The sequence below is a fragment of the Jatropha curcas genome, chromosome 5 (genome assembly GCF_041381405.1).
Source record: "Jatropha curcas cultivar XTBG-Jc1 chromosome 5, XTBG_Jcur_1.0, whole genome shotgun sequence".
NCBI lineage: Eukaryota > Viridiplantae > Streptophyta > Magnoliopsida > Malpighiales > Euphorbiaceae > Jatropha > Jatropha curcas.
Genome location: NC_143155.1, coordinates 24932124 through 24958486, shown reverse-complemented (window position 1 = coordinate 24958486; position 26363 = coordinate 24932124). Strand labels below are relative to the sequence as shown.

The 26363-nt window shown below is 32.1% G+C and overlaps 3 protein-coding genes across 12 annotated transcripts; 2 read left to right on the top strand and 1 right to left on the bottom strand.

Annotated features, from left to right (window-relative positions):
* Positions 1-736: 736 nt before the first annotated feature.
* On the top strand, positions 737-3827 carry GG1 (Ggamma-subunit 1). 3 transcript variants are annotated; one of them, XM_012236755.4, is made up of 4 exons: positions 737-1242; positions 3116-3168; positions 3294-3338; positions 3445-3827. In XM_012236755.4, exons 1-4 carry the CDS (start codon positions 1102-1104, stop codon positions 3527-3529), a joined length of 324 nt encoding a protein of 107 aa, XP_012092145.1. In that variant the 5' UTR covers positions 737-1101; the 3' UTR covers positions 3530-3827. The 3 variants fall into 3 exon arrangements, with proteins under 3 accessions (XP_012092145.1, XP_012092146.1, XP_089577751.1); XM_012236756.4 differs by lacking the exon at positions 3116-3168 and having other exon boundaries at positions 743-1242; XM_089721625.1 differs by lacking the exon at positions 3116-3168 and having other exon boundaries at positions 743-1242; positions 3294-3347.
* A 2478-nt stretch (positions 3828-6305) lies between these two features.
* Positions 6306-8950, bottom strand: LOC105649919 (uncharacterized). 8 transcript variants are annotated; one of them, XM_020685631.3, is made up of 4 exons: positions 8793-8950; positions 8089-8167; positions 7745-8013; positions 6306-7328 (listed from the first exon to the last, which is right to left on the bottom strand). In XM_020685631.3, the coding sequence occupies exons 2-4, from the start codon at positions 8141-8143 to the stop codon at positions 6570-6572; spliced, it is 1083 nt and encodes a 360-aa protein (XP_020541290.1). In that variant the 5' UTR covers positions 8144-8167; positions 8793-8950; the 3' UTR covers positions 6306-6569. The 8 variants fall into 8 exon arrangements, with proteins under 8 accessions (XP_020541290.1, XP_037492157.1, XP_012092144.1 ...); XM_037636229.2 differs by lacking the exon at positions 8793-8950 and adding an exon at positions 8260-8646; XM_012236754.4 differs by lacking the exon at positions 8793-8950 and adding an exon at positions 8272-8646.
* Positions 8951-19233: 10283 nt separating this feature from the next.
* TRM5 (zinc finger CCCH domain protein) lies at positions 19234-23394 on the top strand. The gene is made up of 4 exons (XM_089721912.1): positions 19234-19633; positions 19717-21204; positions 21303-21489; positions 22490-23394. Exons 1-4 carry the CDS (start codon positions 19487-19489, stop codon positions 23071-23073), a joined length of 2406 nt encoding a protein of 801 aa, XP_089578038.1. The 5' UTR covers positions 19234-19486; the 3' UTR covers positions 23074-23394.
* Positions 23395-26363: the final 2969 nt, after the last annotated feature.

Genomic DNA, 26363 nt, shown 5'->3' with positions numbered 1-26363 from the left:
AATATATATATATATATATATATATATATATATTATTCACATTGCAAAGTTGGAAATTTTACAAACATCATCTCACGTTATTTAATTCGGCATGACCTATCAAAGTTTTCAACCAATTCTTAAAGATGAATTGACAGCTACATCAACTCATATACATATATATATATATATATATATATATATATATATATAAATATATAATTTTTTTTTCCTCAAAAACTTTGTCAAGCACTATGAAAATTTTGTTTTCAGATTTTGATGATATAGGCTCTTTCATTTTCGGTTTTCAATTCATCCCATCAACGTTGGTGTATTATTATTATTATTATTATTATTTCTTTGAAAAACATAAAAGAACGTCCCTGTAATTTTGAAGATTTCCAATTACTGTTACCAAATCCTAAGAGCAAGACCATTCTGTTAACTGTTAAAGTGTTAAAAACAACAGTACAGTTTCTTTTGAAGATTATAAAGTGTAAAACAATAATAACAAAGAAAAAACATTATTGGCGTGATTTATCTACAAATTTATGTTTAATCATATAATATATATGAATGCCCTCTCATAGTCATAGTTGTAGAATTAAATTAATTTTTAATTTAGATCTGATTAGTGTAATATCACCGGTTATAATATTATATTAGTATTATTAAATTGATTATAATATTGATTATTACAACGAATTATTAGTAATAGATTATTTTGATCATCGAAATAATAAAAATAGCACAAGGATAGAGGAAGAGAGAGAAGGAAACTACTGGTTTCTTTCTTTCTTTCTTTCTTTCGAAAAGAAAAACAGCTTTCAAAAAGCCCGAGAGAGGAAAAGTCATTTTGTATTTTCTGCGTCGAAGAGAAAGAGAACTGAAGCCACTGGAGAGGAAGAAGACTCAGTCGAATCTTGTACGGACATTTCATCTTCGGCCCTCTTAATAGATCTGTGGCCTTCACTTCACAGATTTTCTATTTCTTTTCCTTTTTCTTTCTTTCTATACATTTTTCCTTTCACCACTCTCAATGCGGTGAAAAGCAAAGTTAAACAGCTTTCTGTTTTCAAAAATTTATTCAAAAGATGGAGCTTTAGTTCAAAATTCTTGCTAATGGATTCTGAAACGGCGTCTTCGGTGGATGAACAAGTAGGTGCTGCTGGTGCTTCTGTTGGAGCTGGAGCTGATACCAGAGGTAGGCATCGTATTCTTGCTGAAGTTAAGCGCGTTGAGCAAGAAATCAAGTGTTTGGAGGTTTGTTTTCTTCTTTGAAAATTTTTATTCTTGTTCTTTATTGCTTTCTTTTGTGTTCGTCGAAATATGGTTTTATTTGTCTGCAACAGTGTTGTAGCTTTCTCTATATGTATTTGTAGAAAAATGAGGGAATATAAAAGTCTGCTTTTTAATTTTTTACTGTTAATGTTCTTTTTAAGCTTTTCAGACCTTTTTGGATTCCTTTTATAGTAAATTTAATTAAATGCTTGAGTAGCACTAGATTCAACTGTATATGAGATTTTACCTGGGACATTTGGGATTTAGTGCTGCCATTTCGTGTGGATTTAGGGTTATTTTCGGTGTCATTAGGACCTAGGCCTTAAAGTTGGTTTACATATGGTTTCTCCATTATGAAAGAGAGGAATGAGAAACCAAGAATTTGGAAAAGAGAAATTCTTCATGTAGAAAAAAGAGAATTTGAAAATTTCCAGTATTTTCTTGTCTTTGTAAATTGGCAAGTTGATGCTTAAACATCTCTTGGTGATACTTGTACATCAAGAAGGTTAATATCATAGCTAATCTAGTTTTTCATCTTAGTATTTATACTGCCTTTTAACCTCTTGGCCTACATCTTAACATGAATTCTTTTGTGTTGAAATGGTAATTCCCCTAGCCCCTATGATGTGGAACTGCTTATAGAAGTGGGCTAGTTGTTTAACATGTTATATCCACCTTGATGCTGCAGCAAACAACCATGTGAATACTTTTGATAAAAAACATTTTGTTCGTAGGGCTGCATTCGCACATTCAACAAACTTTGACATAACATTGCTTATGCCAATGCATTATAACAATCATGTTTTTGCCCAAATGTGGGGCAGAGCTTGTATAAATTATATAGGATGGGGGTGGCACAATTTGGGTTATAAATTATAGCTTTGCAAAGTTTAGGTAAATTTTTTTGTGAAGAAAAATACTAGGACTAAATTGGGTAGTTTATTATAACTAACAGCCACTAAGTGCCTCCGGATGCAGTTATGGAATAGGAAAGGACCTCTGGAGAGGTTGGGACCAAGTCACTGCTTTCTCAGACCTAGAACTGTATGTCTTTTTCATAGACAATATTCAGTACTATCATTTTTTTCAATTTTATTTAGACTTCCTAAATTAGCAGTGCCAGTGAGATTTTTGTTGAATTCCTAGCATTGGTTATCAACAAAGTTTAGTACAAATCTGGTTAATCACACTTTTTAAACATTCCTAGATCTTGCTTTGATCTTTAGTTGGATCACTGTAGAGAATTTAGTAATTCTTACTCTCACATACTAATAGCTTCTCATAATAATTTTTCCCAATTTCTGCTATTACCTTTGAACTTCACCAATGAAGTTTTGAGAGAACTGCTCTTGTATCGTTATGCTCTGTCTTATTGATATAATTGCTTATTTGTGGATTAAGGAGTCCTGACCCTGCATATTTCTAGGGAATTAGGAGTAACAAAAACATCAATAACTAGCTAGGAGAAGTGGTATCATGATAATGATTCACACATTTCGACAGGTTTTCCCCACCTGGCGTCCTTTGCATTAGAAAATCTGACTGACCTGTTAGTGTGAAGATAATCGGTTTATTGATAGGGTCTCATCGCTCGCCCCCTATGAATTTTTCCTTGTATGGACGTGGTATAGAAACTGCTTGCACTATGCAAAGTAGAGAAAGATCTGCTTGTCTGCATTTCTGCATCAGTTTTCTTGTTCTGGAGGCATGTGGTCTATCATGGGGCAGAACCATCAAGTTTTTCCTCTTTGTTCATTTAAATGCTGCAGAAAGTAATTTCTGTATTTGCATGCCCTCAATTGGATTTTAGTATCCTGGATTTATTCCATTAAGTTATTCTATAAATCTTATACAGGAAGAGTTGGAGGAACTTGAGAAAACAGACAATGTATCAACAATTTGTGAAGAGTAAGTACAAGAAGTGATATTTTATTTCCAGAAAATGAATCAAAATAAACAGATAGTTGCTCTTAACCTGGTTATTTTGGCAAGAATTTGATTAGAATTAAATCAGTTTTCTTGTTGCTCCTCAGATTGCTTCGGAATGTTCAGATCTCACCCGATCCTTTGCTCTCAGAGTAACTTCTGTAACACCTTTATTTGACTGCCTTTTTCTTTTCGAGTATGATATGTTCTTTATTTGCATTGCTTAGTGATGATTTTCTTTTTCTTTTTCAATTACAGAACAATTGGTCCTGTAAACCCATTATGGGATCGATGGTTCGAAGGGCCTCAGGAATCTCAAGGATGCAGATGCTGGATACTCTGATTTGAAGCAATCTAACATTTGTTATCATTTTCAGCCGGAGGCTTCAGCATATGTTACATAACAGGCTAGCGAACATTTTACAGTACAATTGTTATCTCAGCAAATGGTCAATTAATTTTTCAATTGTGTGCAAAAAAGTTTAGGTTACTCATTATAATTAATGTAAAATGTCTTTATCAGTTCAGATGAAATTTGTAAATCAAGTTTGTCACCTCCTCTACTGAACCATTACACGAATTTTTCTTCTCACAGCTTACAGAAAAGAAAAACAATTGTCTGATACTTGGTTTCATAGAAAGCATTCTTGAGTCTTGAGTGTGCATTCTCATATTTATAACAATTCTTTGTATTGGCATTTGGCAGGACATTTAACTGATTCATAAAGTGGAAGACAGTAACAGACTGGTTCTTCAGATGATTTTATATATATATATATACATATAAGAAAACAACCCTTGTGGTTTATCTGATTTTTCACGACAGGAGTTATAAAGTTTATTTTTCAAGATGCGGCGTCTTGTTAAAACGACTGGTCCCATTTATTTCTACTCAAATATAGTATGTTATCAACAAGCTATGTCGTTTATCTAATTTGAAGCACTGGAGGTTTATCTATTCTATATATTTATATAATTCTGAAGAAAAAAAAAATTTATTCATGAAGCTGACTTGACGCACTTCCCATTTAGTGTTGGTATTTATCTTATTTAAAAATTTTTGAGTTTTCTACCTTATTTTGAGTTTTTTATATATAAATAATTAGTCAAGGAAAATATATTTCAACTCAATATATATAAATAATAATAGGTTAAAATAACAAAATATATATTATCATTATCTTTGAAATTCAAACGTTAAAATAAAAATATTTATTTGAATTTAAAATTTCTGAATTCCATTTTCATTTATATAAGCTGAAGTTATAAACGATCTAACCAATTTGATTATACCCATTTTAATTTATTGGTTCCCTACATATTAATTCTCGATTTTTTTCTCATTTGTTTGTTTATTTATATTATTTATTTCTTTTTTGCTATGTTATTCATCTTTTTTTTCTTTTGGTGAGAATCTTTGTTATAGGAATGATGGTTATGCTGCACCTTACGAGAAGATTATGTAGAGTTGTGGTCATATTTTGCTCTATTTTTTGTTTTTTTTTTTTTTTTCTTTTTATTCTCAATATATTATTATCTTGTTGTTCAATCAATTTCTATTTCTATATATGTTGTTTTTATTTTTGCATGTAGCTCAGTGAATTAGATATAAATTTAGAGAGTGTTAATTTTGTGTTTATCACAAAATCAAGCCATGAAATTTGATCTCTCGGCTTAATCTTCTGACGCTCTCCAACTTACTTTCTTGAGCTGTGAAATTGAAATTCTTTAACTATAACATTTCTTTTTTTACTTATATTGTATAACTTTTATTCATATATTTTATTTTAATGTATATGATATAGCAATTCTAAGATTTGGAGAGGTGGAGGCATATGTAAATTTTGGCACCGTAAATTATTGGCATTGCAAATTGCAACTCCTTTAGTTTGGATAAAAAAGGTAGTTTGATACAGTCAATTTGTTATTTATTTTTCTTTGAAAAAATTTTGTTTAGATCGATAGAGATTGGTTTATATTTTTATTTTATAATTTTAGCATATATTTGTCTTATGAGCAGTTTCTTGAGAAATCAGTATAATTATAATTATTATTTAGTCAATTGAATTTGCAGTTTCGTTTCAAATTATTTCTTCTTAAATTTTACAGGTTTCTTTTTACTAAATTAGTGCACATTAGCTTAAGAGCTGCGTTATCAGACGTATATACAAAGAAGCTAACCATTGTGCAGACTACTTGGCTAAATGTGCAAGAACATATTCTTTAGGAACACACTATATCATATAGTCTCCTCCATGAATGTCTACTTGGCTTTTGCATGACAGAAAAAAAAAAAAAAAATGGTGCATATTAGCTTATATGTTGCTTGGTTGTTTATTTAGCCAGTGCTTTATCAATTCAAATTGTATGTGTCCATAGATTTTTAAACAAAAAGAATATATAAAAGCAATTTAATCAGTATCCTATGTTAAATAGGAAAATAATACTCAATATCTAGGTAAATAAATTTATTTTTTACACATATATCAACAAACCCTATTATTTTTAATTAATAGTTACAAAGATAATTATTAATTATACTTTTGAATTTTTTTCTCTTATCTATATTTACACATTTTTTTATTTTTTTTTTTTGTATATTTTAGTTTTCAAGAATTGTGTAATAGTTTTCTATATATATATGTATATATACTAATGAAGATAATATTTTCAATCTAAAAAAAATATTATACCAATTTATCCAAAAAATTAGCATTTTATTATTTAATTTACTTTTACAAGCCTTTATTCTTTTACTTTAATTACGGAAATTATGTATTTTGCAAAGAGTATTTTTGTATTATTAGAACATAAAAATTGAGCTACACTTATAAACTTAAAAAGGTTTGAAAAGTTAAATTTTTGTTGTTCATTTAGTAAAAATTTATCATTTGAAAATTTTTTAAAAATAAAGTATAATGTACTACAAACAGAGCAATACAATGTGCAAGCCTTCATCTAACTTCGTATATAAAGTGCGGTGCTCATTTTGCTCCCCCTGCTTGAAATTCACCAAAACGACAAGTGGTAGAGAAAAAGATCTATTCATGTAGATGAGCCATTAGGAGATGTGATAGTGACACTACAATAAGCTGAGCCACAAAAAAAAAACAGAGATGTAATGAAAATTTTATTTGTATATACAAGTAGGAAAATGCATGTGACAGTTACTTTTAAACAGAATTTACAGATGTAGTTATTTACTCTCAGAAAAATAGCTGCTAGGAGTTGTTTTCATCAAGTTGCCTTTCATTGAACCTAAAATGAGTCACCTACTGCGAACCATCCTACGTTTCGGTCTCCGGAGGGTTGATGTATGCAGCCTTTTCCTTTTTATGTAGACAGTTTCCATAACTCGAACCCATAATCTCCAAGTCATAAGATTATTGCACAACTCGAGTAGATAATAGGTGCCTCAGCTGAAGTAGATGTTCCTCGTCTGAAATGTTAAGAGAAAGTCGAAGATTTGTTAAAAGTGACTCTTGTTCCCAACTCAAAGGACCAGAAGCATACAATGCCTGCACAGTTGATCTGTAAGCATGAAACTCAAGTTCATGTATGTCAGCCTCAAACTTCTGTTCAAAATATGGGGTTAAACGTTCATTGACAGAAGATGAAGGAAACGATGATTCTGCATCCGAGGTATCAGATACATTTTCCAATGCTTTATTGCAATTATGACTAGAAGAAAGAGCAAAATCATTTGAACTGCAACTAGCAACCGAACATTGGTCAATATCTTTAGTTGTAAAAGGCCTGGAAGAATTATATAGCTCATCGTTAGTTGCTTTGGCTATATCAGCATTTATATCTCTATCTTCCTCATCAAATTTGTTATCTGCTCTTACTTCTTGAGGAGAAATCTCATTAACCCACGTAAAGAAAGGACTGTGAAATCCTCTTGTGCAAGAACGTAGGTCCTTGGAAGATCTTTCAAGACAATCTGCGTTGCTTCTATTTAAGATCTTTCTTGCTGGGAGACTTTTTTTGACATTATTTTGCCCATCCTTACTGTATCTCTGTCTATTTCTGTTTCTCAAGCATGAACCTTTGCCTACAATATCTGATGGGGAAATGCAAACCGATCTTTTAGACGGTTTTGACTTATTTCGCTTAAAATTTTTAGTAGATTCTTTATCAACCTGTAGAGAAAGTTACACAGATATCAGAGAAGCTCATATCCAAGGAATCAGTAAGATTTTGTTTCAGTTGATCAGAAAGAAAAAACCAGAGAAGGCAAGCAAAAGGATTGTTAAAGAAAACTTTCACAAAATACACAATGACTAATAAAAATGCAATAAGCAAACTGAAGTCTATACAAATAGCACCTTTTAAATATAAAGAAAATATTAGTAAAATATCTTCTTGGACCAAATACGCCTAAATGAAGAATAAAATAAAGCATAAGCAAAAACCTTCAAGTTATGTCTTCATGGTTAATCTATGATGCCAATGGAGTAAGCTATTCTAGACTTTGCTTGTAGTCTCTTGAACTTTGCTCTCCTATTTTGCAGGAAAAAAAAGAAAAAAGAAAAGCATAAGCAAAAAACTGTATTACCTTGCCTGTCACCGACCGATTATTTTTAAGCCAAGCCTGCCATATCCGTAGATTAGAGTCATGAAATTCTTTGAGTTGAATGGATCCAAACAATCTTACAACAAACATATTGTTCTTCAAAACCTTCACAATTTTCCCAACTCTCCAGGACTTAATATCAAACGCCTCAGCTACATCACCAACAACCCATCTTTTTCTTCTTTTAATAGTAGGCCAAGGCCTAAGATCCTCCTTATGCACCTTCTCTATCACAGGCTCTCCCTCGCAATCTGTAAGTAAATCATACCTAATCACATAATAATCACCACTAACTGCAATTATAATACCAGAAAACCAGGACCCACATAGCTCTTGTTCCCTTCTCAAAACTTCCACTGAATCCCCTTCTTGAAACTTCATTATTCAAGACTCTCTTAATTAAACCTGATCAAGCATACAATTAAAAAGAAGATTAACAGTTAGACATAAAGATAAAAGCCATATTAACTACTAAAAGGATTGAACATTAATAATACTGAAAGATTAACTCTCTTGCAGCAGATCAAAGAAACCCAGGATCACATCCAGAAAGAGGTTAGTAGCATTTGCAGATCTTGAAAAGTGAAAATCCCAGAAAGAAAACTAACCCATTTAGGATTTTTCTTTTTCTTTTTTTTTTTTTCTTTTTTTTGATCTTATCATATAAATATTTTAAATTTTAATCTCCTAAAATGAACCTTCCATTTTTAAAGGCTAAAACCAGTCCTTCGACATCAACCCATTTCTTTGTAATTGAAATCAAAATCAGAAAAACCACACAGGTAGATTGCTACACAAACACGAATCTTTTCACCAATATCTTAGCTCTCCTCGTAAAACACAGTTAATAAACTAAAACTTTTGAAAATGAAATACGAAAATGACACCAACCCACAATTTAAAATCTTAAGATTAACAGTTGCTGGTAATTATATTAAAACAAAAAACCATAATACTTTTCGGATAAGCATTATAAGTTGAATATGAAAAGCTAATATTTAAAGAAAGATACAATATTAAGAGGGCCGACCTGGAAGTGAGAATTGCAAAGGAACAGCCGAACAGGACAGAGCTTTGTTGTGTTCATGAGCGATGAGTCATGACCACATCTTTACACATATTGGCTGTTTGTGCTCTCTCTTCAAGTTATATCAAAATTTTTTTCCATGGATGTTGTTCCCTTTGATGGTAACTTAAATCTTTTTTTTTTTTTTTTAATTATTGATTAGCTAATGTGATGTAACTGTAACTACATTTTTTTTTTGGAGGTTTGGTATCATCACATAATCGGCACCCATTGGCATTTCCATCGGACCATTTATTTTCTTCATAACTTTGTTTCTTAATTAGGCAATACAGTACAACAATATTTTACACACTTAAATTTCATTCAAATGGAGTTTATGGGACGAAGAAGGATACATCATGTGGAAAAGATTTCCTTGGCAAATTATTTAATTTTCTTTGTTGTCCCAAATAATTACCCATCTTTTTTCAGAAAAATTACATATTATAATAAACTAGTATAAAAAAGTGAATTATTATTTGATTTTCGATTATTTTCAAAAATACACTAGTTAAAACTCGTATTTTAAAATTTTAATTATACAGTTCTTTGATTTTATTTAATCTTTATGACTAATTGGTGAATTTAATATAATGATTAAGTTATATAACGAATATAGAATCGATGATAATAAAATAGAAAGTATTAATTAGTATATTTAAATATAATCAAATAAATAAATAATAAACGAATCAATAATTTTAATTATGGAATCGGTAAATTGGAATGGAGGTGTGTTTTCAATGATAGTTACTCTTTTGTTTTAATACAATACTTCATTTTACTAACAGGGGATATATTCCAAATTAACAATCCAATCACTTATTTTAGTGAAAAAAAATTAATAAGCCAGGAATTAATTTTGTTTAAAAATACTCTCTGAATAATTCATCTTGATTGAACAAATTTTTATGTCACCATATAAATAAAGAGGGTTTCCGCCAACAAAAACGACCTTTGCACTTATGTTTTGGGTATGCAAAGTGACATCACAAGGATATATGCAACCCTTATCTTCACTTTACAACTTTCTGAGGGGGATTCTCAATTCTGCAATTTTGATTTCGATAGCTGCTTATCGATTTGTCATTATCCTTCTCTTTATTAACTTTTGACCTTTCTGGGTACATATGATCTCACTCCTCCTATATGGTCCAGCCCATGTGTTAAAAAGTTTCCATTCAGATTTGTTATATTTTGGGCTCCAAGCTCATATTCACTAGGCTGGATGTAATAGCCCAATCCAAGCTCAGACAAGTGGATCATCTTTATTAACCCATTCACATCCTAGAGGGATAAATTTGGCAGCCCATGCTTTTTAGTGTTTTTAAATTATACTTTCCAATTTGGCATCTGTATTTAAAAGTCATTCTTAGAAGGTGAAAACTTAGAATAAAATTCTAAAAAGAGAGAGAGAGAGACAGGATTTCACCAATTGAATCAATTCTAAAATATATCAAAACAATGATCTTTTACTGCCTACTTCTGGAAAAAAAAAAGGGGGAAAAAAAACCTTTACTGTAAAAGGTAACAATACCTAAATGAAATGGTGCTTTTACCTTTACATTGTGATTTAAAAAGAAGTCAGGATATATGCAGCAAATGAATGTAAAAGGCTGATTTGGTTGACTATAATGGCCCATATGGTAAAATTAGTATCCGTTAACAGTTGTAATAAATGTTTTCGAATAGATTGTAGTATGTATTATTTCACGTTGCAACTATAAAATGAGCCAATTTATTCTGCTAGATGAAATGAAAATAAAAAATAAATAATGAAAAATAGACTACAACTAAGCAATTTAATAAGGTTGTTTAGCTTTGTCCTAAAAGAAAAAAATACTGTCAAGTTTTAATTAACTTAGGTAATACTCAATTCATTGTACCAAAACGAAGGACCACTGTTCAATAACCCGGAAATTAATTAAAAAGCATTGCGTCATATGATTACATGAATCGATTGATCTCATTGAAAGACTTAAAAAAATTCTTAATTACTAGCTAATAAAGTTTTTATTATTAATTAATCTTAGCAATTTGTTACTTACTGTGGCTCCCATGTTATTTGCTTCCTTGGACGAAGCCAATATTTACTTTGTTCAAGAGAGCAGTAAAAGCAAAGAGAGTTAAGGAATAGGAAGCCATGTGAAGTGAGCATGCTCCATCATAAAGCCCACTACTTTTGGCAGTTTAGCTTCACTTCCCACTTCCCAACTAATAATCTACATTTTTCATAAATCCTGCAAAAGCTAAGGACTAAGTGACCGTTATCACTTTTTTTTTTTTTTTTGTCCTGTTTTCTTTGGCCTATTAAAGATTTTCAAATGAAAAAGAAAATAATTATTTAAGCTCTAATTAAGGAGGATATGAACAAAAAGTATATATAATCCCTAATTCCTAATATAGACTCTACAAAAGCAAATCAACTATATATATATCATGAGCAATGATAATAATAATGTAGATGCCTAAAATTATATATTCCCTAAGCTAAGGTCTATAGATAAACCAAAATAAAACCTTAATCTAGCTAGGGTCTGTGAAGAATTAATGAAACTTCTTAATAATATATATACATATAAACAATCCAAACTTCAAAAATAATGCCCTAATCTACAATCCTAAGCTAAGATGGTATAAAAAAAAATTAATTGATTTGTGCATTATCAATTGTTTTAGGTGTCACCATATAAATAAAATATGTTTTTTCATTTAAAGAAAAATATTAGGATTTAAATTTAATATTAAATTAGATGCTATATATGCTAAGGGAACAAGAAGTTGTTTGAGTATAGATCTAGCTATCAAGCACCTACTAAATTACTTGGAGGTTGGAAATGTACAGGCAGAGGATTATTTGGGAAACCTTACCAAAATGTAAAGTATAAAAAATTCTTCTCCATTACATAAGTGATTGGAAAATGTAAACCTTAATATACATAATTGATCCAAATGATATTAAATAAATCATGCATATTTATCCAAATGATATAAATAAAATTAGTTTTGTTTATGATAATATATAATTAGATGTTCAATTAGAGTATTTATTAAGGGGCAAGATCTAGCACAAAAACATGCAAATGTATGTCAAGTCATGTGCAGTTCTAAATCATCCATTCTCCTTTTTGTTTGATTTTTACTTTAAAAAGAAGGAAAAAGAGATAACACGAAGGCAGTATACATGTGCATGACAAGGAGAAATGTGCTTTTAGATAATGGTGAATTTGACTATTGTGTGTTTTGTGGTTGACACATATTCCATCTAATCTAACTGACACGAGACTTAGAAACTGTCGTTAGATTCTGATTGTACAAAGGTAAAAAGCACCGCTTGCTCTTGCTATTACATGACAAATATGCCGACTCTAATCTCATCTCTTCAACAACTTTTCCTTTCTTGTGTAGAATTTTAAGACCTTCTTCTTCTTCTGTTTATTGGATTATAATGAAAATGAAAGTAATCATGGAAGGGAAATTGGAAATATTCTATTTAAGGTTACAAAAAATGGGTATGAATTTGAACTTTAATACCCTACCCAATTCATTTTTATAAAAAAAGATAATTGATTTTGACACTAATCACTCTTTTCTCAAAAGGGTTTTCAATGAAATTTGGATTATTAGGATATAAAAATGGAAAGGAGGGTGGGAAAATTTTGGAGGGGAAATGGGAATTCAATTCCACATGGAAATTATAGAAACAGCACCTGTAGCCATGTGAAATGGGGGATAAAGTCACCAATTCCCAAATCCATTTTCTCCAATCAACTAATTTGTATCATAAAATATAGTCTATAGGTTAAAAAAGGGGTAGCTTTCCTAAGCATATATTGCACAAAATAAATATAAGAAAGAGACACATTTCCCAATTCCTATTGGTAATTAAGTTTTAATATTCATTTCATGGACCTGCAATCAATTGGGACCTCCCTATATGTATATGTTTACAGAGACCTAATAATTTTGTTTATTTGTTTTTAGGTTCTGAGCGGCCAAAGAGCAGAATAATAATATCAGTCCTCCATATATTTTGGCTAGGATGTACGGACCACAATGTGGTTCGTATTATTTTTGACACATTTTGGAGAGAAAGGGAATGTAAAACGTAATTTAATACAATAGAATATTAAGGAATTTCAGCAGAATAGGAGAAGAGTGTCAGTGAGAGAACATGGGAGTTCTGCTTGGGAAATTATGTTATCTTGCTAGCTACATTCATTTAATTCTTATTGAACCCGTTAGGTCAAAATTATTTATATGATAGCAAGCAGTTTAATCTAACGGTTTTAAAATTCAACTAGCAGAGTTTTAGGACTCATTTGGTTGGGGTAATTTTGCTAGGAAAGTTGAAATTATCAAAAAAGTGAAAAATATCGTGTTTTCTGGTTCTAAAAAATATAAAAATTCTAAAAATTTAAAACTCTTTCTTCCTTAACCGAACGGAAAGTAAGTTACTTCTCAATCTAAGAAAATGCATTTTCTCAGCTCTAAGAATTAAAAAACTCTACTTTGTTCTTGTTTCATAGGTATTCTCAATGAATTATCCAATTAATATACTCAAATTTATGGTAGGGTATTGCTCACATTAAATTCATAGTAGGGTATTGCTCACATTTCATATGTAATTTTCGTATCAACCAAACATTAGCACAAAGTACTTCATAGGAAGTAACTTCCCAAAAACTTTACTTTTTAGAAATTGAACTTTCCAAAAAATAGTTGAACTCAAACCAAACGAGGCATGTCTTGCCATTTGGATTAGGCATCATTTATTATAAAATATTATTCATTCAGTTCCACTTTAATATAATTTTTGTTCCTTTCATAAAGATTAAAAAATGACTAGAATTCGTTGATTTTCTAAAAATATACGTTATAGTATCTAAATTATCTTTTTTAAATGTAAATATAAAAATAAATCACATCTAATAAATATGATAAAATTTGAAAAAAGAAATTAATAGAGTTTTAAAATCCTAAATGAGCACTAAACGGAATAAAGTAAAATGTTTATTTATTGCTGATAAAATGGAGCGAAAGAAGTATTTTGAAACAATATATATATATATATATATATATATATATATATATATATATATATATATATATATATATATTTTACCATATTCACCTTAACAAGACGTACATGGAGGTAGGTGCAGCAAAGGTCCCCTTCTAAGTTTTTCAGGTGCATAACAAAGCCATATATAGGATGACATACTTTACTGTTTTTTTTTTTATGTTTAGGGGTTCAAGATTAAAGATGATGTTGAGCTGAGTAGATCTGAAATGCATGTGGGTTAAATGAAAAGTAGAGAGAGAAAAATTAAAGGTGAAAAGGAGAGAGAGTGCATGCTCTTTTTAAATGATAGACAATAATCATTGGACCGTAGACAAGACATATGAAATTGATGTTAAACCAGTCTTCTATATAGAGAGTATATATGAATAATAGAGGCAGTAACTTACATTACAGCTAGGCATGTACAATTCAAAGAAAGATAGCCTCACATGGAGGAACTCAGAAAGCTCTATGGTTAATTAATTTTGTCCTTAGGACAATCCACATGGGGTGGCAGCCTCACTCCTAAACTTTTACGGTATAACCTTTCATTGCAATGTTAAAAATTTATAATTTGGCATGAGAAATACATAGAAGTGGGTACTAACTTGTCTTTCTATTATTGTTATTCAAGTTGTTTGTTATATACATATTGTTGCTTCTTCATCTTTCAAATCCATATTTGAGGCTGTTTGCCCTTTTTCAACTAAAAAATTGTGGAAAGAAAATAGAAGTCAATGGTAGTTGCCAATAAGAGTTTTTGTTTACTTATTGTGAAGGGACATAAACAATATGCATGATATATAATCATACCAACATCTTTAGTCTTTTCATCTATAGATTATTTAATGCTATTAATGGGTTTTTCTTGTTTATCTAAAATCATTTTTTTCTTTTCATTTTCAGGTAAAATAAATTATTTGTATTTACTATTTTTATTCCATAATATTTGTTACATTTGAAATTTCACGTCTTTTAAAACATTCATTAAATTTGTCTAAACTAAAATAAATTATTGATCAAATTGACTATATTACCCTTAATTGAATACTAATTCTCTAAAAAAATTATTAAATTAAAGTAATAATTATTGGTCACATCCAAAGGGTAAATATGAAAAAAAATATTTATTACTCATTGAAACCACAATTTTGATAAGTATTTTGAAATAAACTATTTTCTCAAATGTGACAAATATTAAGGAATAGAGGTAGTATATGGATAAGTATAATTAACAATTTCTTAATTCATGAAAATCGACTCTCTATAATTCAATCACAAATAGTAAATTTCGAAATCCAAACTCATCCAAATTTTATTTTAGTTGAAATTTCATAGAATTTTATTGTTGAATGATATGCTTTGCAATCCGATCATTGTTTGAATTAAGATCGAGAAAAATATTATGTTGAAAATACTATAAATACTTATTTTTAAAATAAAATTTACATGTCCTAATCATATAAGTTTCGTAACATCCTAATTTCTATAATAATAATAATAAAATGCAATTTCAACATATCAAGGACTTGGGAATTGAGCACTCGAAAAGCTTAGAAGTTAATTCAGGAGGGTTAATATTAATTACAATAGTCTCCAATTGGTTAAATTTAAATTAGGCCTCAAAAGCAAATTGCAGCTTCAAACCCAATGAGGATACTCTAAACAAATTATATGTAGAAAATCATGCAAGTTAGTAACTTTCTAAGTTTCTAACTTAAGAAATTGTTCTACAGATTGTGAAGACCAAGATACACAGACCTAAGGCACACTTTGATGTATGCATAATATAATTGTTTATTGTTAGTTGAAGCTGCAAGCAAAGAAGCCTGAACTTCAGATTTTACTCTAGAAAGCAAGTCTTTACATATCTTGGGAGAATAAATGCCGATTACAGAAGGTGCAAAATTTATGAAATTAGCAACAAATATATAAGCCCCAAAAAGATACATCTTGCCGGAGCTAGAACTATGTTGGATCATTTTAGATTTGGATATACTATTTTGGTTTCCCCAGCTATACATATATTAAATTGTTTCTGGTTCCATTTGCTCTCTCAATTTTAAGCGGTTCAGCAATTAAACATGATATATATTGTGTAACCAAGAGGTGTAATTCTCTCGAATCAGTATATAGATTATTTGTCCTCTAAGTAAAGTTCACTTCCTGGATGTCAAATTTATATTTTCATACTCCCGGAGAACTTGCAAATTAATAATGAAAATAACAAAATTAATATGAATTAACCAAACACATAATTGCATTTAGTTGGATCACCAACTTCCTATTGCGTAGGACTTATTTTTTCGTTTTGGGGGAAAGTTTTTCTAATTTTTAGGCGATGATATACATGATATTTTTAATTTGGCCTCCTGAAAGGCACGTCAGTTATCACATGCAGAAGACCGGAGTCTAGAAACACATGATATGGTATCCATAAATCAAGAAAATGGTATAACCAATTATTATTGTTTGAATAAGGAAGGATTCTAAGAAACTTTTTGATACCCATCAAATTATAGCTTATTTTTCTGCAAACAAACACCCTATAAGTTGCAAAAAGCCATGTCCACATGATCAAAGCCTTTACTTCAGTCCTATGCTATAAACCTAAGTGTTTCTTCTATACATAAAAAATTTTCACTAATTGATTTTCAGTTTATAACCCGCTGGGTTATAGGATCAACAGTAACAGTGTTTCTTAATTCCTGCACATGCACTCGTTAATACAAAGAAAGTGATTCGTTAGTCTTGCGTCTTGTAGTGCATCGCATCATAGCACAATGAGTGAACATTTGTTTTTCTTTTCTTGTCTAACTGAAACTCTGCTCTTTGTACGCATAAACTCTGGTCTTTTCTTAGGGCAAAAGGCTTGGGGATTCCAAACTAAAATTTTCTATGTCCTTCATTTTAGTCCAATACAAAACCAGAATCATTAAACTGGTTTTCACCCGAAGTTTCCTATCCGATTTCATTCCGAAACCGACTCTTGCCCAAATCTATCCTTCACACCATCTTCACCAACCAATCACCCCGTCGTGAATAGCAAACACATTGCTATCTCGCGATTCGTGTTAACGTTACTCACTCTCTCTTCGTCCCAGGACGACGGCTTTAATTTGGCTCATATGTGTCAGTTTGATGGAAAAAGAAAACAAATTTAAAAAAAAAAAAAAAAAGGAAAAAGACTAGTGTGCACGTGCGCTCCACCTGATCATTGATCAAAAAAGAGTATGCTTTTGCCAAGTGGAGCGTTTAGGTTGCTTAATGCTAAAGAGCTCTGGTCTTAACCCATTGGGTTTAACTCAACCAATGCAATTGCTCGTACATCAAACATAAATCAGTGTCACAGTGTGACGGATTGGTTGTCGACTTGCATTTCATGGTTCAGCAAATGCCATCTTTTTCTGTTTTATTTTAAAATTTATTAGTATTAACTATAAACGATAAAGGTTTATACTTTCAAAATTAAAAAAAAAAAACTACAAAAGGTTGATTTCTTTTTTATGTGCAAAAAGAAATAGAGGCAGTAGCACATATAAATCCATAATATGTATTTACGTGAATGATTGCGACTCAATTTTCTTAGCATTTAGATTTCTGATGATTAGTTTAAAGTAATTAGTAGAAGACTAAATATATATTGCTCGAATATTTTTTTTTTTGAGAAGAATAATATTTCAAGTTTTAATCATTAATAATTGAAAATTCTTAAAATCTATATGTCTAATTTTCAACAATCAATCCCCAACAATCAACATTTAATCATTGATATATAGTCTCTAAAACATTATCGTAAGCTCCGATTGTTTCCGTAAATAACTTGCAATAAAATATTTTTCACGATTTTTAATTGTTGAGGATGTTTAGAAAAATAAATCAAAAAATATTTTCCTAGTCAAAGGAAAATAACTTATCATTTTCGATAAAGTAAAACATTTTTCGAATATTGAAAAACCTTTATTAATCATCATAGTCCCTACCAACAATTACCATTTACCACCGATCATTAGCACTAGTTATCACCAACGGCCATCAGCGGCTTTCATAATTTATATATTTTTTTTGCATGCCTCTCATATTTAACAATAAAATTTATAAATTATGAAATTTCTATTATTATTAATATTTTTTACAGTCTTATGAGATAAAAACTTTAATATTTTTAACTAATTCTCAATATTACAACCAAACAGTGAAAAATAAATTATTTGAAAATTATTTTTCAAAGAAAATGTTTTTCATAGAAAATATTTATCAACAAATTATTTTCCTATAAGATATTTTACGAAAATAAACGGAACATTAATCACATAAAATGGATGATTTTATATTCCAATTTGTACATACCTCAATCGACTTATATAGTTTAATAAATTTGTTAATAAAATAATCTAAACATAATCCTTATGTTGCTTCTCATAGCATATATTCCTCTTTATTTTAATGCGTATTATCTTTGACATCCTATTACAGTTTATAGATTACACATTATCAAATCGGATCCATGACTTCAACAATAGACTAAACTAATTAAAATATAAATTTTTTAAAGATTATTCATATTTTTTTTTTCTCGATATATGGTTATAAACACCGCCTTTTAATAGATTTGATCTATGGATGAGATCATAGATAGAGTCCATGCAAGTCAATCTCACATTTTATTGAGTTTGGGTTGGAGAATTTTTAATTTCTTTAAAGAATTAATTAGCCATTAGAAATTAGATTAGGTTAAATACTCTACTGAGTTGAATTTAAATATTCAAATATACAAAACAAAGCTGAATCAATTTTGAAATAAAAATTTCTTTTTAAAGTTGATTTAAGTTGAATAGTACTCTCTTTATACTCTATTACATTCAGCATCATAACTTATGCAATGATTGACAATAACACAAGCGTGTAATGTCAAAATTGAAAGCTTAAATGTCAAACTCAGATCAAAATAATAGTAAGAATTACAACTTGATTTAAACACGACAAAAAAAAAAAAAGATGAAAAAATAGAAAAAAGGAAAGTAATTGCCATGGGCCAAAAACAAGAAAATGCTGAGAATTATTGGCATTATTTTTTTTTTCCCAAAAAAAATTGCAAGTAAACAAAATAATACGTGTTGCTCTGAGTACAGTACACAGAGAAAGTCTTGGTCATCGTTCAAACTCGCGAAACTCAAGAAAAATGGGTATCTGACACGTAGATAGCATTACCCACGGAGGCTCATCTGCAGGTGCAGGTCTGTGCGCTTGCCCTCAAAAATTCACAAATCCATTCGAAGCCCGCCCTGTTTCCAGGACCCAAGCGCCATTTCCCTAAAGGGCCCAAACTGTCAAGAAGACTTGTTTGGCATTTCCAAATATTAAAGGGCAATAGTCGTCATTTTTTCTATTCCATTTAACTCCGCCCACCCTTTAAAAGACCGGAAAAGCGGGAGACGTTAATATAGGCGCAGTCACAGAGAGCGAGAGAGAGAAGGGTAAGGAATGGAGATTGGAGAGTGATAGTTCGCGAGAGAGAGCTTTTCCCTCTTTTGGAGTGAGAGAGTGAGAGAGTGAGTTCACGGCAATAAAGTGAAAAACTATAGTGATAAAAATGACAGGCATTGTGCAAGAACAGAATTTGGAAAAGCAGATAGAGAAGCAAATGGGGTGCATGGCAGGGTTCCTTCAGATCTTTGATCGCCACCAGGTTCTCACCGGAAAACGCCTTTACGCCACCAAGCGTCTCCCTCCTTCAACGGTTAGTTTTTTTCATCTGTTTTATATTTTAGATTGTTCTGAAAATGCAGCAGATGCTAATTCTGTTTATATCATATCAATCAGATGGATGATTCTAGTCCAGAGTCGGAGAAGACCATGGCGTCTCCAGCAATGTCGAGAGAATTGGAGGAGAAGCAGCAGCAAACAATACCAATGCCTTCTCCAGGCCACTCCAAGCAGCAGAACTCTCCGGTGACGGAGCTCCGAACTCCGGCGCCGGAGTCTCAGGCCAAGTTGCCTCTTCCTCTTCCGGTGTTCGAGCTAAAAGAAGGCACCAAGTCATCGTGGAAATTCTGTAAAGAAGCTCCTAGACTTTCTCTTGATAGCAGAGCAACCTTCGACGCCAAAGGAAGCCTTAAACCGAAAGAGATCCGTACAAACGCTGCAATTTTATCAGCAAACCGTTGCGAGAAGAATGGGGAAGAAGCAGATGATAATGATAAGCAACGCCGATCGCCTAGCGTGATCGCGAGGTTGATGGGACTAGAGCAATTACCAGAATGGGAAACTGAACAGGAGAAGAAACCAGAACTAAGAAGATCTGCTTCAGAATCCCGAGCCTCCAGAGATCTCCTGCAGTATCGATTTATTGACGGCGTCAATTTCCAGTTAAAGCAGTCACAGCAGCAGAATGCACAGAGCAATGTTTCAAATAATGTGATCAGAGACGGTTCCGTTAAAGATCAAATGAATAATGGCAGAGCAGCAGATCCAAAGGAGTACAATATTGTGAGAAATTGTAGAGTTGAGCCAGCTAAGGCCCCTCGTAGAGGCATAGGACTGAGAAAGAGCTTCTTTGATTCAGCTGATTTCTTTCCTGAGCCAAAAGAAACTGTTTCTATTTACGGTGAGATTGGGAGGAGGCTGAAAATGAGAGGAATCGATGAGCCATCGAAGAATCTCGAGACTCTCAAGCAAATTCTTGAGGCTCTGCAACTCAAAGGCCTTTTACATTCCAAAACGCCATCAAATCAAACCAATCAAAGAAATGTTGTGTACGACAGAAGTTTGTCACATGATGAATCTCCGATTGTGGTAATGAGGCCCGCAAGATCAACGGCTTCTTCTTCTCCAATGAACAGGCCTGGAAGAATAGGTAATGATTCTTCTCCTTCTAGTTTTAGAGCTAGGCCGGCAGTTCGACGGGATTCTATTATTGCCGGCGAAACATTACCTGCAATGAGCCCTAGACGTGAGCGACCTGAGATTGAACCAAATGTACGGAACCAAAACAGAGGTAGGAGTTCGATTTCACCTACTCGAAGTGAGACCAGCGTGAAGAGTCCCAATAGAAGAACACGTTTAACTGTTGAAACGCAGAGGAGAATATGCAATAATTCAACTGAACAGAGACGAGTCTCTCCGGTTCAATCTCCTAAAGTCAGTTCTAGGAGAACCTTACCAGATCAGACCCTAAATCGATCACCGAGAAACCGGAAACAAATGGTTGACATTTACCAGAAGGAGGAGAAAGTATTTGTTCTAGCAGAAGATGAATCATCCTCCATTTCTGACGGTAGTATCAGCACATCTTCTCAGACTGATACAGAGGTAAATCAAATTTCCTGATTAATATATTATTGATTTGTTTTTGCTTTAATGATTAAATATAGTTTATCTTATAAAACCTCCTGCCATTGTGATCATAGAGATCGAAAATGGAGGATTACAAAGAAGGTAGGAGTCTGCTAGAGAGGTGCGATAAGCTACTTAACAGCATAGCAGAGATGACTGCCACCGAGTTGCAACCGAGTCCAGTATCAGTTCTTGACTCGTCATTTTACAAGGAGGAATCTTCTCCTTCGCCTATTATGAAACGGAGCGTTGATTTCAAAGGTATGGAAAAAACCTGCTACTCTGTTTAATATGTTCAGTTGGTCAAATCCAGAGTCAGAGCGACTTTGATTACTGGATTTTTTGCATTTTCGCTACGGTGACGTCTTCTCTAGTCTTTTAGGTCTGTTTTCAGGGTTAATAAATCTAGGCCTACTAATTATAGGTGGCACAGTAGTCCGTAATTATTATCCATTAATTACTTGCCATCTCAGTATAATAAGCCTAAAATATCTTGGATTAGATTTAAGTGTTTAGATTAGATGAAGATGGCTTAGTTCATAAACGGTTTTGTTTTCTTAGCCCCTGAATTACTGGAGTTAAAAGCAACTATTTGGGGCGGGTTTATGTGAGCAAAAGGATTAGGAAATGGGAATTCTATTTAAAATTCTAATAATCCGAAGCGTACAGGCCGGTGGTGCAGTCATGTGGGTTAGATCTTAATCAGTAATGGTGATCATCGGATATCTGTGATAACGACGGCGCATTATGGAGCGATGTTTATTTATGGACTTCAAATGGAAAAACAAAGCTTCTTGTTCTTTTGTATAAATTACAAGGTGTGAGAAAATCTAACACCAATTGTACGCCCCTTTATCTGCTACTTGGAAAGGAATATGCCTCCTGAACTTGACTGAGAGGTGTCCGTTTAAGGCCATGACAGATTAAAACGCTTTTGCCTGCGATTTTCTGCTTTTCAGAATTGGGCCACCACCATTTTCCATCTTAACAAAGTTCTTAGAGAGCTAGCTGGATATGGTTCCTTTTTGTTTTTGTTTTTGTTTTTTTTTTTTTTTAAAATAATTACCCATTTTCTTTTCTTTTCTTTCTCTGTCAACTCATTAAGCCTTTGTTACTGTCGTGGCCCATACTGGTATAGGCACTGTTTCCTTATTTACCAAAGGGGGACAACACTTTTTGTAAATGCATTCCTGAATATGAAATGCTGTCGTTTTCTCAATTTAGTCGAGTAACAATTTATATTTGTTTGCTGAAACATCAGATCGATTTGCTGAATTGGAAGTAGATATTTGGAGCCCGGCAATTTCTCCAATACAGTTAAAATCAGAAGAGAATTCAGATGACTCTGATTTTATCTACATTTCTGATATCCTGAGGGCTTCCAATTATTTACCAGAAGACTCTGATGTTTTCCTTTTACTAGAAAAACAACAGTATTTACAAGGAAAGGACACATCCAAAGTCTCAACATTACAAAGGAAGCTTATTTTTGACACAATAGAAGAAATTCTCAAGCGGAATAGGCAATTGCCCCCCTGGAAGAAGGCCAGTAATAGTGTCAACACTTCATTGCAGCAAATTTGGTCTGAATTTCAAAGAATTCGGGAAAGGGATGCGGCGGATAATTTGTTGGAGGTGATTTGTGGTCTGCTAAAGAAGGATCTAGCAGGGGATGCAATCAATGGATGGGGAGACTGCCCAATTGAGATGTCTGAAGCTGTTTTAGACATTGAAAGGCTAATTTTTAAGGACTTGATCGGCGAAACAATCCGAGATCTCGCTACCTTTACTGGGAAATGTAAACTGCAGGCTGCCTCATTGCCTAGGAGGAAGTTGGTTTTCTAAAAGCGAGAAGCAGAAGCCTTTGTTTTGTTATTATTATGAGGACTATAATTATTATTTCTACAGAAGTGTTCTTTTCGCGCGCTTTCTTGCTTTCTGATCTTCTTTTATTTTCCTATATTTATGGGTTTTGACAAATGTGGGTACCGTGTAATTCTTAATTTTAGTTTACCTTAAAACCAGGGAAAATCTAACGTTCGTTTTGCAATCTGTAAAAATAGTGGCAAGCCATGATAAAAAAAAAAAAGTGTTAGATCTAGATCTTAGTAGCAGTTTATAATGAATTTGGATTTACTTTTAGTACCACATTATTTTACTTTTTAATTAGATTTTTTTTTTCACTATACGTTATTTAATTTATTTGTAATTAGTGAACATGACATACTTGTGTATATAAATATATATATTAGCAAAAGTTTTTGAGTGCCATTTCACGTTTTCTAATATAAAATAAAAAAGCTTACGGAGAAAAGCAAGATTTCTAGCATGAAAGCAGAGATTAGGTGCAGGGATTTGTCTCCAAGTGATAAATAATCATGGCATTTGGTTTGCTCTGAAAATTATGGTCAATAGTATTTGCATAGCTAAGCACAAAGCAGTGTTTTTGAGGTCATCATATCAGGACTTGCTTTCAGCTCCAATTCCAAAAGTTGACATAATTTATTGACCATGTGATTGGGGTTTTGAAAGAGGGCAAATAGAATATAAGCTAGTTTGGTAGTTCTCAGTTTTATAGATGGAGGGATATACAAAGGCAGGTGAAATTTTGATTTTCTAATTTTGATAGTCATTTTAATTTTCTTTTAAAAAAAATCCAAATGATATATATTTTTTTGAATAATGTAAACGGGATATCTTATTTTTTTTCTAATTAACTAAATAATAAAAAGTAATTTCATCCTCGAGAGGGAAATACGATGGTAAGAAGATGTCTCGAGTTCGACTTTTGGGTATATAATTCTTTTTAATATTTAGAAAGATGTTTTACCTTATTATTACCCTGTCTAACTAGATCCAAATTAATCCAACTAATGTTTGGTTTCAAATAGGACGATTTAATTAAAAAAAAAAAAAGTAATTTTCAAAACTTAACGTGGTTGGCAACTCTATCAATGTGGTTTCAAATACGGCACAACGCAGAGGTTGCGCTGCCTTGCTATAAATAGGGCATTATCGTATGGGCAAGGACTTGGCTTATAGACCATGAGTGGATTATGTAATCAACTGGCATTGGCAAGCAGATGAACGCCTGATGCGGGTTGTACTATACACTGTCCTCAGCTTTAATTTGATTGGGAAGTTCAGTTTTCGAAAATTCACCAAATCCTGTCACAGGATTTGCCCCTTAAATTCATTTCCTGTCTTGGGCGGCAGCTGGAGAACCAACCGCTAGAGCAGAAACAGAGATAATAAACCTTCCAATATTGCCAATGTAAATACAAAAATGACAAAAAATAGTAAAAAAAGACCTCTCCATTTATTTATTATTGGCTCATCAATATTTTCAAGTCATTTTACATATCTACAGAAATTAAATTCTCTCATAGACAGGCAAAAGAGTTCACTTTCCACATTCAGCCTATGTATCTGTAATTTACTTCTCAAATAATGGTTTGAAAAAAAAGGAAGGAAATATCTTTTTTTTTTTTCTGTTTAGAAGCAAACCAGAAAGCAGCAGGACAGCTTCTTAACATTGCCGGAAAAGTGGGAGAATTAGAAAGTAGAAAATAATACTCTTTCTCAGGGGCCACCATGGCAGTAGCCCAGAAGCTCTTTGTCCTGTTGGGAAATGTAAAAGAACACCATCACAATTAACAAGTAGTAGAGTTGGGGGCCCATTAGGCCCCATAGTTAATATCTTTATTGATGAAGAATTTACTAATTTACTAGTAGTGGAAGTTGCCTTTCATGTACTTGGGCTCGGGTCACACAATACTGTCGAGCATGCCATGTGCCTATTTATTGTTTTCCCAAAAAACCTCCTCAAAACCTTTTCCTTTACCATCTTTATACCAATAGTCTTTATCCTGTCACATTTTTGCCCCTTCGGAAATTCTAGAGTTTTGCTTTTTGTCCTGTTCCTTATACCCGACAGAAATCACTATTTCATAATATACTTTTGTTTAGTCTGAAAATCACTTTCAGGTGTACTAATTTTCTCATGACAGTACCATTTGCGGTCATTTTAATTTTTGGTTTCCTATCATTTTTATCATGCAATTAAGGTACGTTTATTACCCACGTGAGTTGGTCTGAACAGAAAGAGCTTGGTCATCTTAAATAAGAATTCTGCATTAAATTCGAGTTTTGTGTATAGAGAAAATTCGCTTATTGACATACAAACGGGTCTGAGGATAATTAAAGGAAAGATTCAAATGTGGCGGGGTTTCAAAGTGATAATGAGGAAAAATTGGGGGCCTCGATGACATTTTCAAATTGACTTTGCTATTATACGGCTCATGGCCCATACGTAATTTGACTGGGCGCTCTCTTAGCCACTAGGCGCAGCCGATTTCCCCAATCGTTGATCTGTCCAATAATAAAAAAAAAAAGATCGTGTAATTAATTTTTAGCATAAGACCGATCCAATAATAATTTTCTGAGGAAGAAGTGTTTAAAAGCGAAAAAGAAGGTAAATTGAAGAAATTCTGAAATAGGGAAAAAGATGGGGACCTTGTCACCCAAAAAGCACACAAGCTCATCTTTGTATAAGAGATGTAGATGCTGCACTGGCATGGCCACATGACACTGTCAATAGAATTTATAACTTTGTATTTGAATGGTACGTATTGATAAAAATTTGTTACCTCAGTTTGCAGGAAAATTAAAAGACACTGTGCAATGCTGTCCAATCCTTATCATGGCTGGTTGTCGTTGTCATTCTGGCCTTTGTCTCCCCTCTCGGGACCTTTGCCATTGCCAGGTGATAACTTCACTTATGCATTCTTCAGCACTCATTATTTTGCTACAGTACTAGTTGAGGCTCTTTTTGTCTTACAGCCAAATAAATAAACATAGAGTTGATCCAGTTACAAAATAAATGCTCTTAAATACTCTTTTGACTTTCTGTTAATTACAGTATAAAATGAAAATAAAGGATTTATATAGTCTATCTTAATTAATTTCATATTAAGATTAAGATTTATTTTACTGATAATAACTATAAAAAAAATCAATTTTATTCGAGAATCTTATAATTTACTGTGAGTGATTTAATTAATTAACTTGACTACATTTATAGTTAAGTACTTTCGAACTATAGACCCAAAATTCAAGTACTTTCATAGTCAAGT

Excerpts from the sequence above, each read along its gene's own strand:
- TRM5 (XM_089721912.1), top strand. The coding sequence starts at position 19,487 with ATGACAGGCATTGTGCAAGAACAGAATTTGGAAAAGCAGATAGAGAAG. Across the intron at positions 19,634-19,716 it reads AGCGTCTCCCTCCTTCAACG|ATGGATGATTCTAGTCCAGA; the intron begins GTTAGTTTTTTT and ends CATATCAATCAG. Across the intron at positions 21,205-21,302 it reads CTTCTCAGACTGATACAGAG|AGATCGAAAATGGAGGATTA; the intron begins GTAAATCAAATT and ends TTGTGATCATAG.
- LOC105649919 (XM_012236749.4), bottom strand. The coding sequence starts at position 8,143 with ATGAAGTTTCAAGAAGGGGATTCAGTGGAAGTTTTGAGAAGGGAACAA. Across the intron at positions 7,329-7,744 it reads ATCGGTCGGTGACAGGCAAG|GTTGATAAAGAATCTACTAA; the intron begins GTAATACAGTTT and ends CTTTCTCTACAG.
- GG1 (XM_012236755.4), top strand. The coding sequence starts at position 1,102 with ATGGATTCTGAAACGGCGTCTTCGGTGGATGAACAAGTAGGTGCTGCT. Across the intron at positions 1,243-3,115 it reads AAGAAATCAAGTGTTTGGAG|GAAGAGTTGGAGGAACTTGA; the intron begins GTTTGTTTTCTT and ends AATCTTATACAG. Across the intron at positions 3,169-3,293 it reads GTATCAACAATTTGTGAAGA|ATTGCTTCGGAATGTTCAGA; the intron begins GTAAGTACAAGA and ends GTTGCTCCTCAG.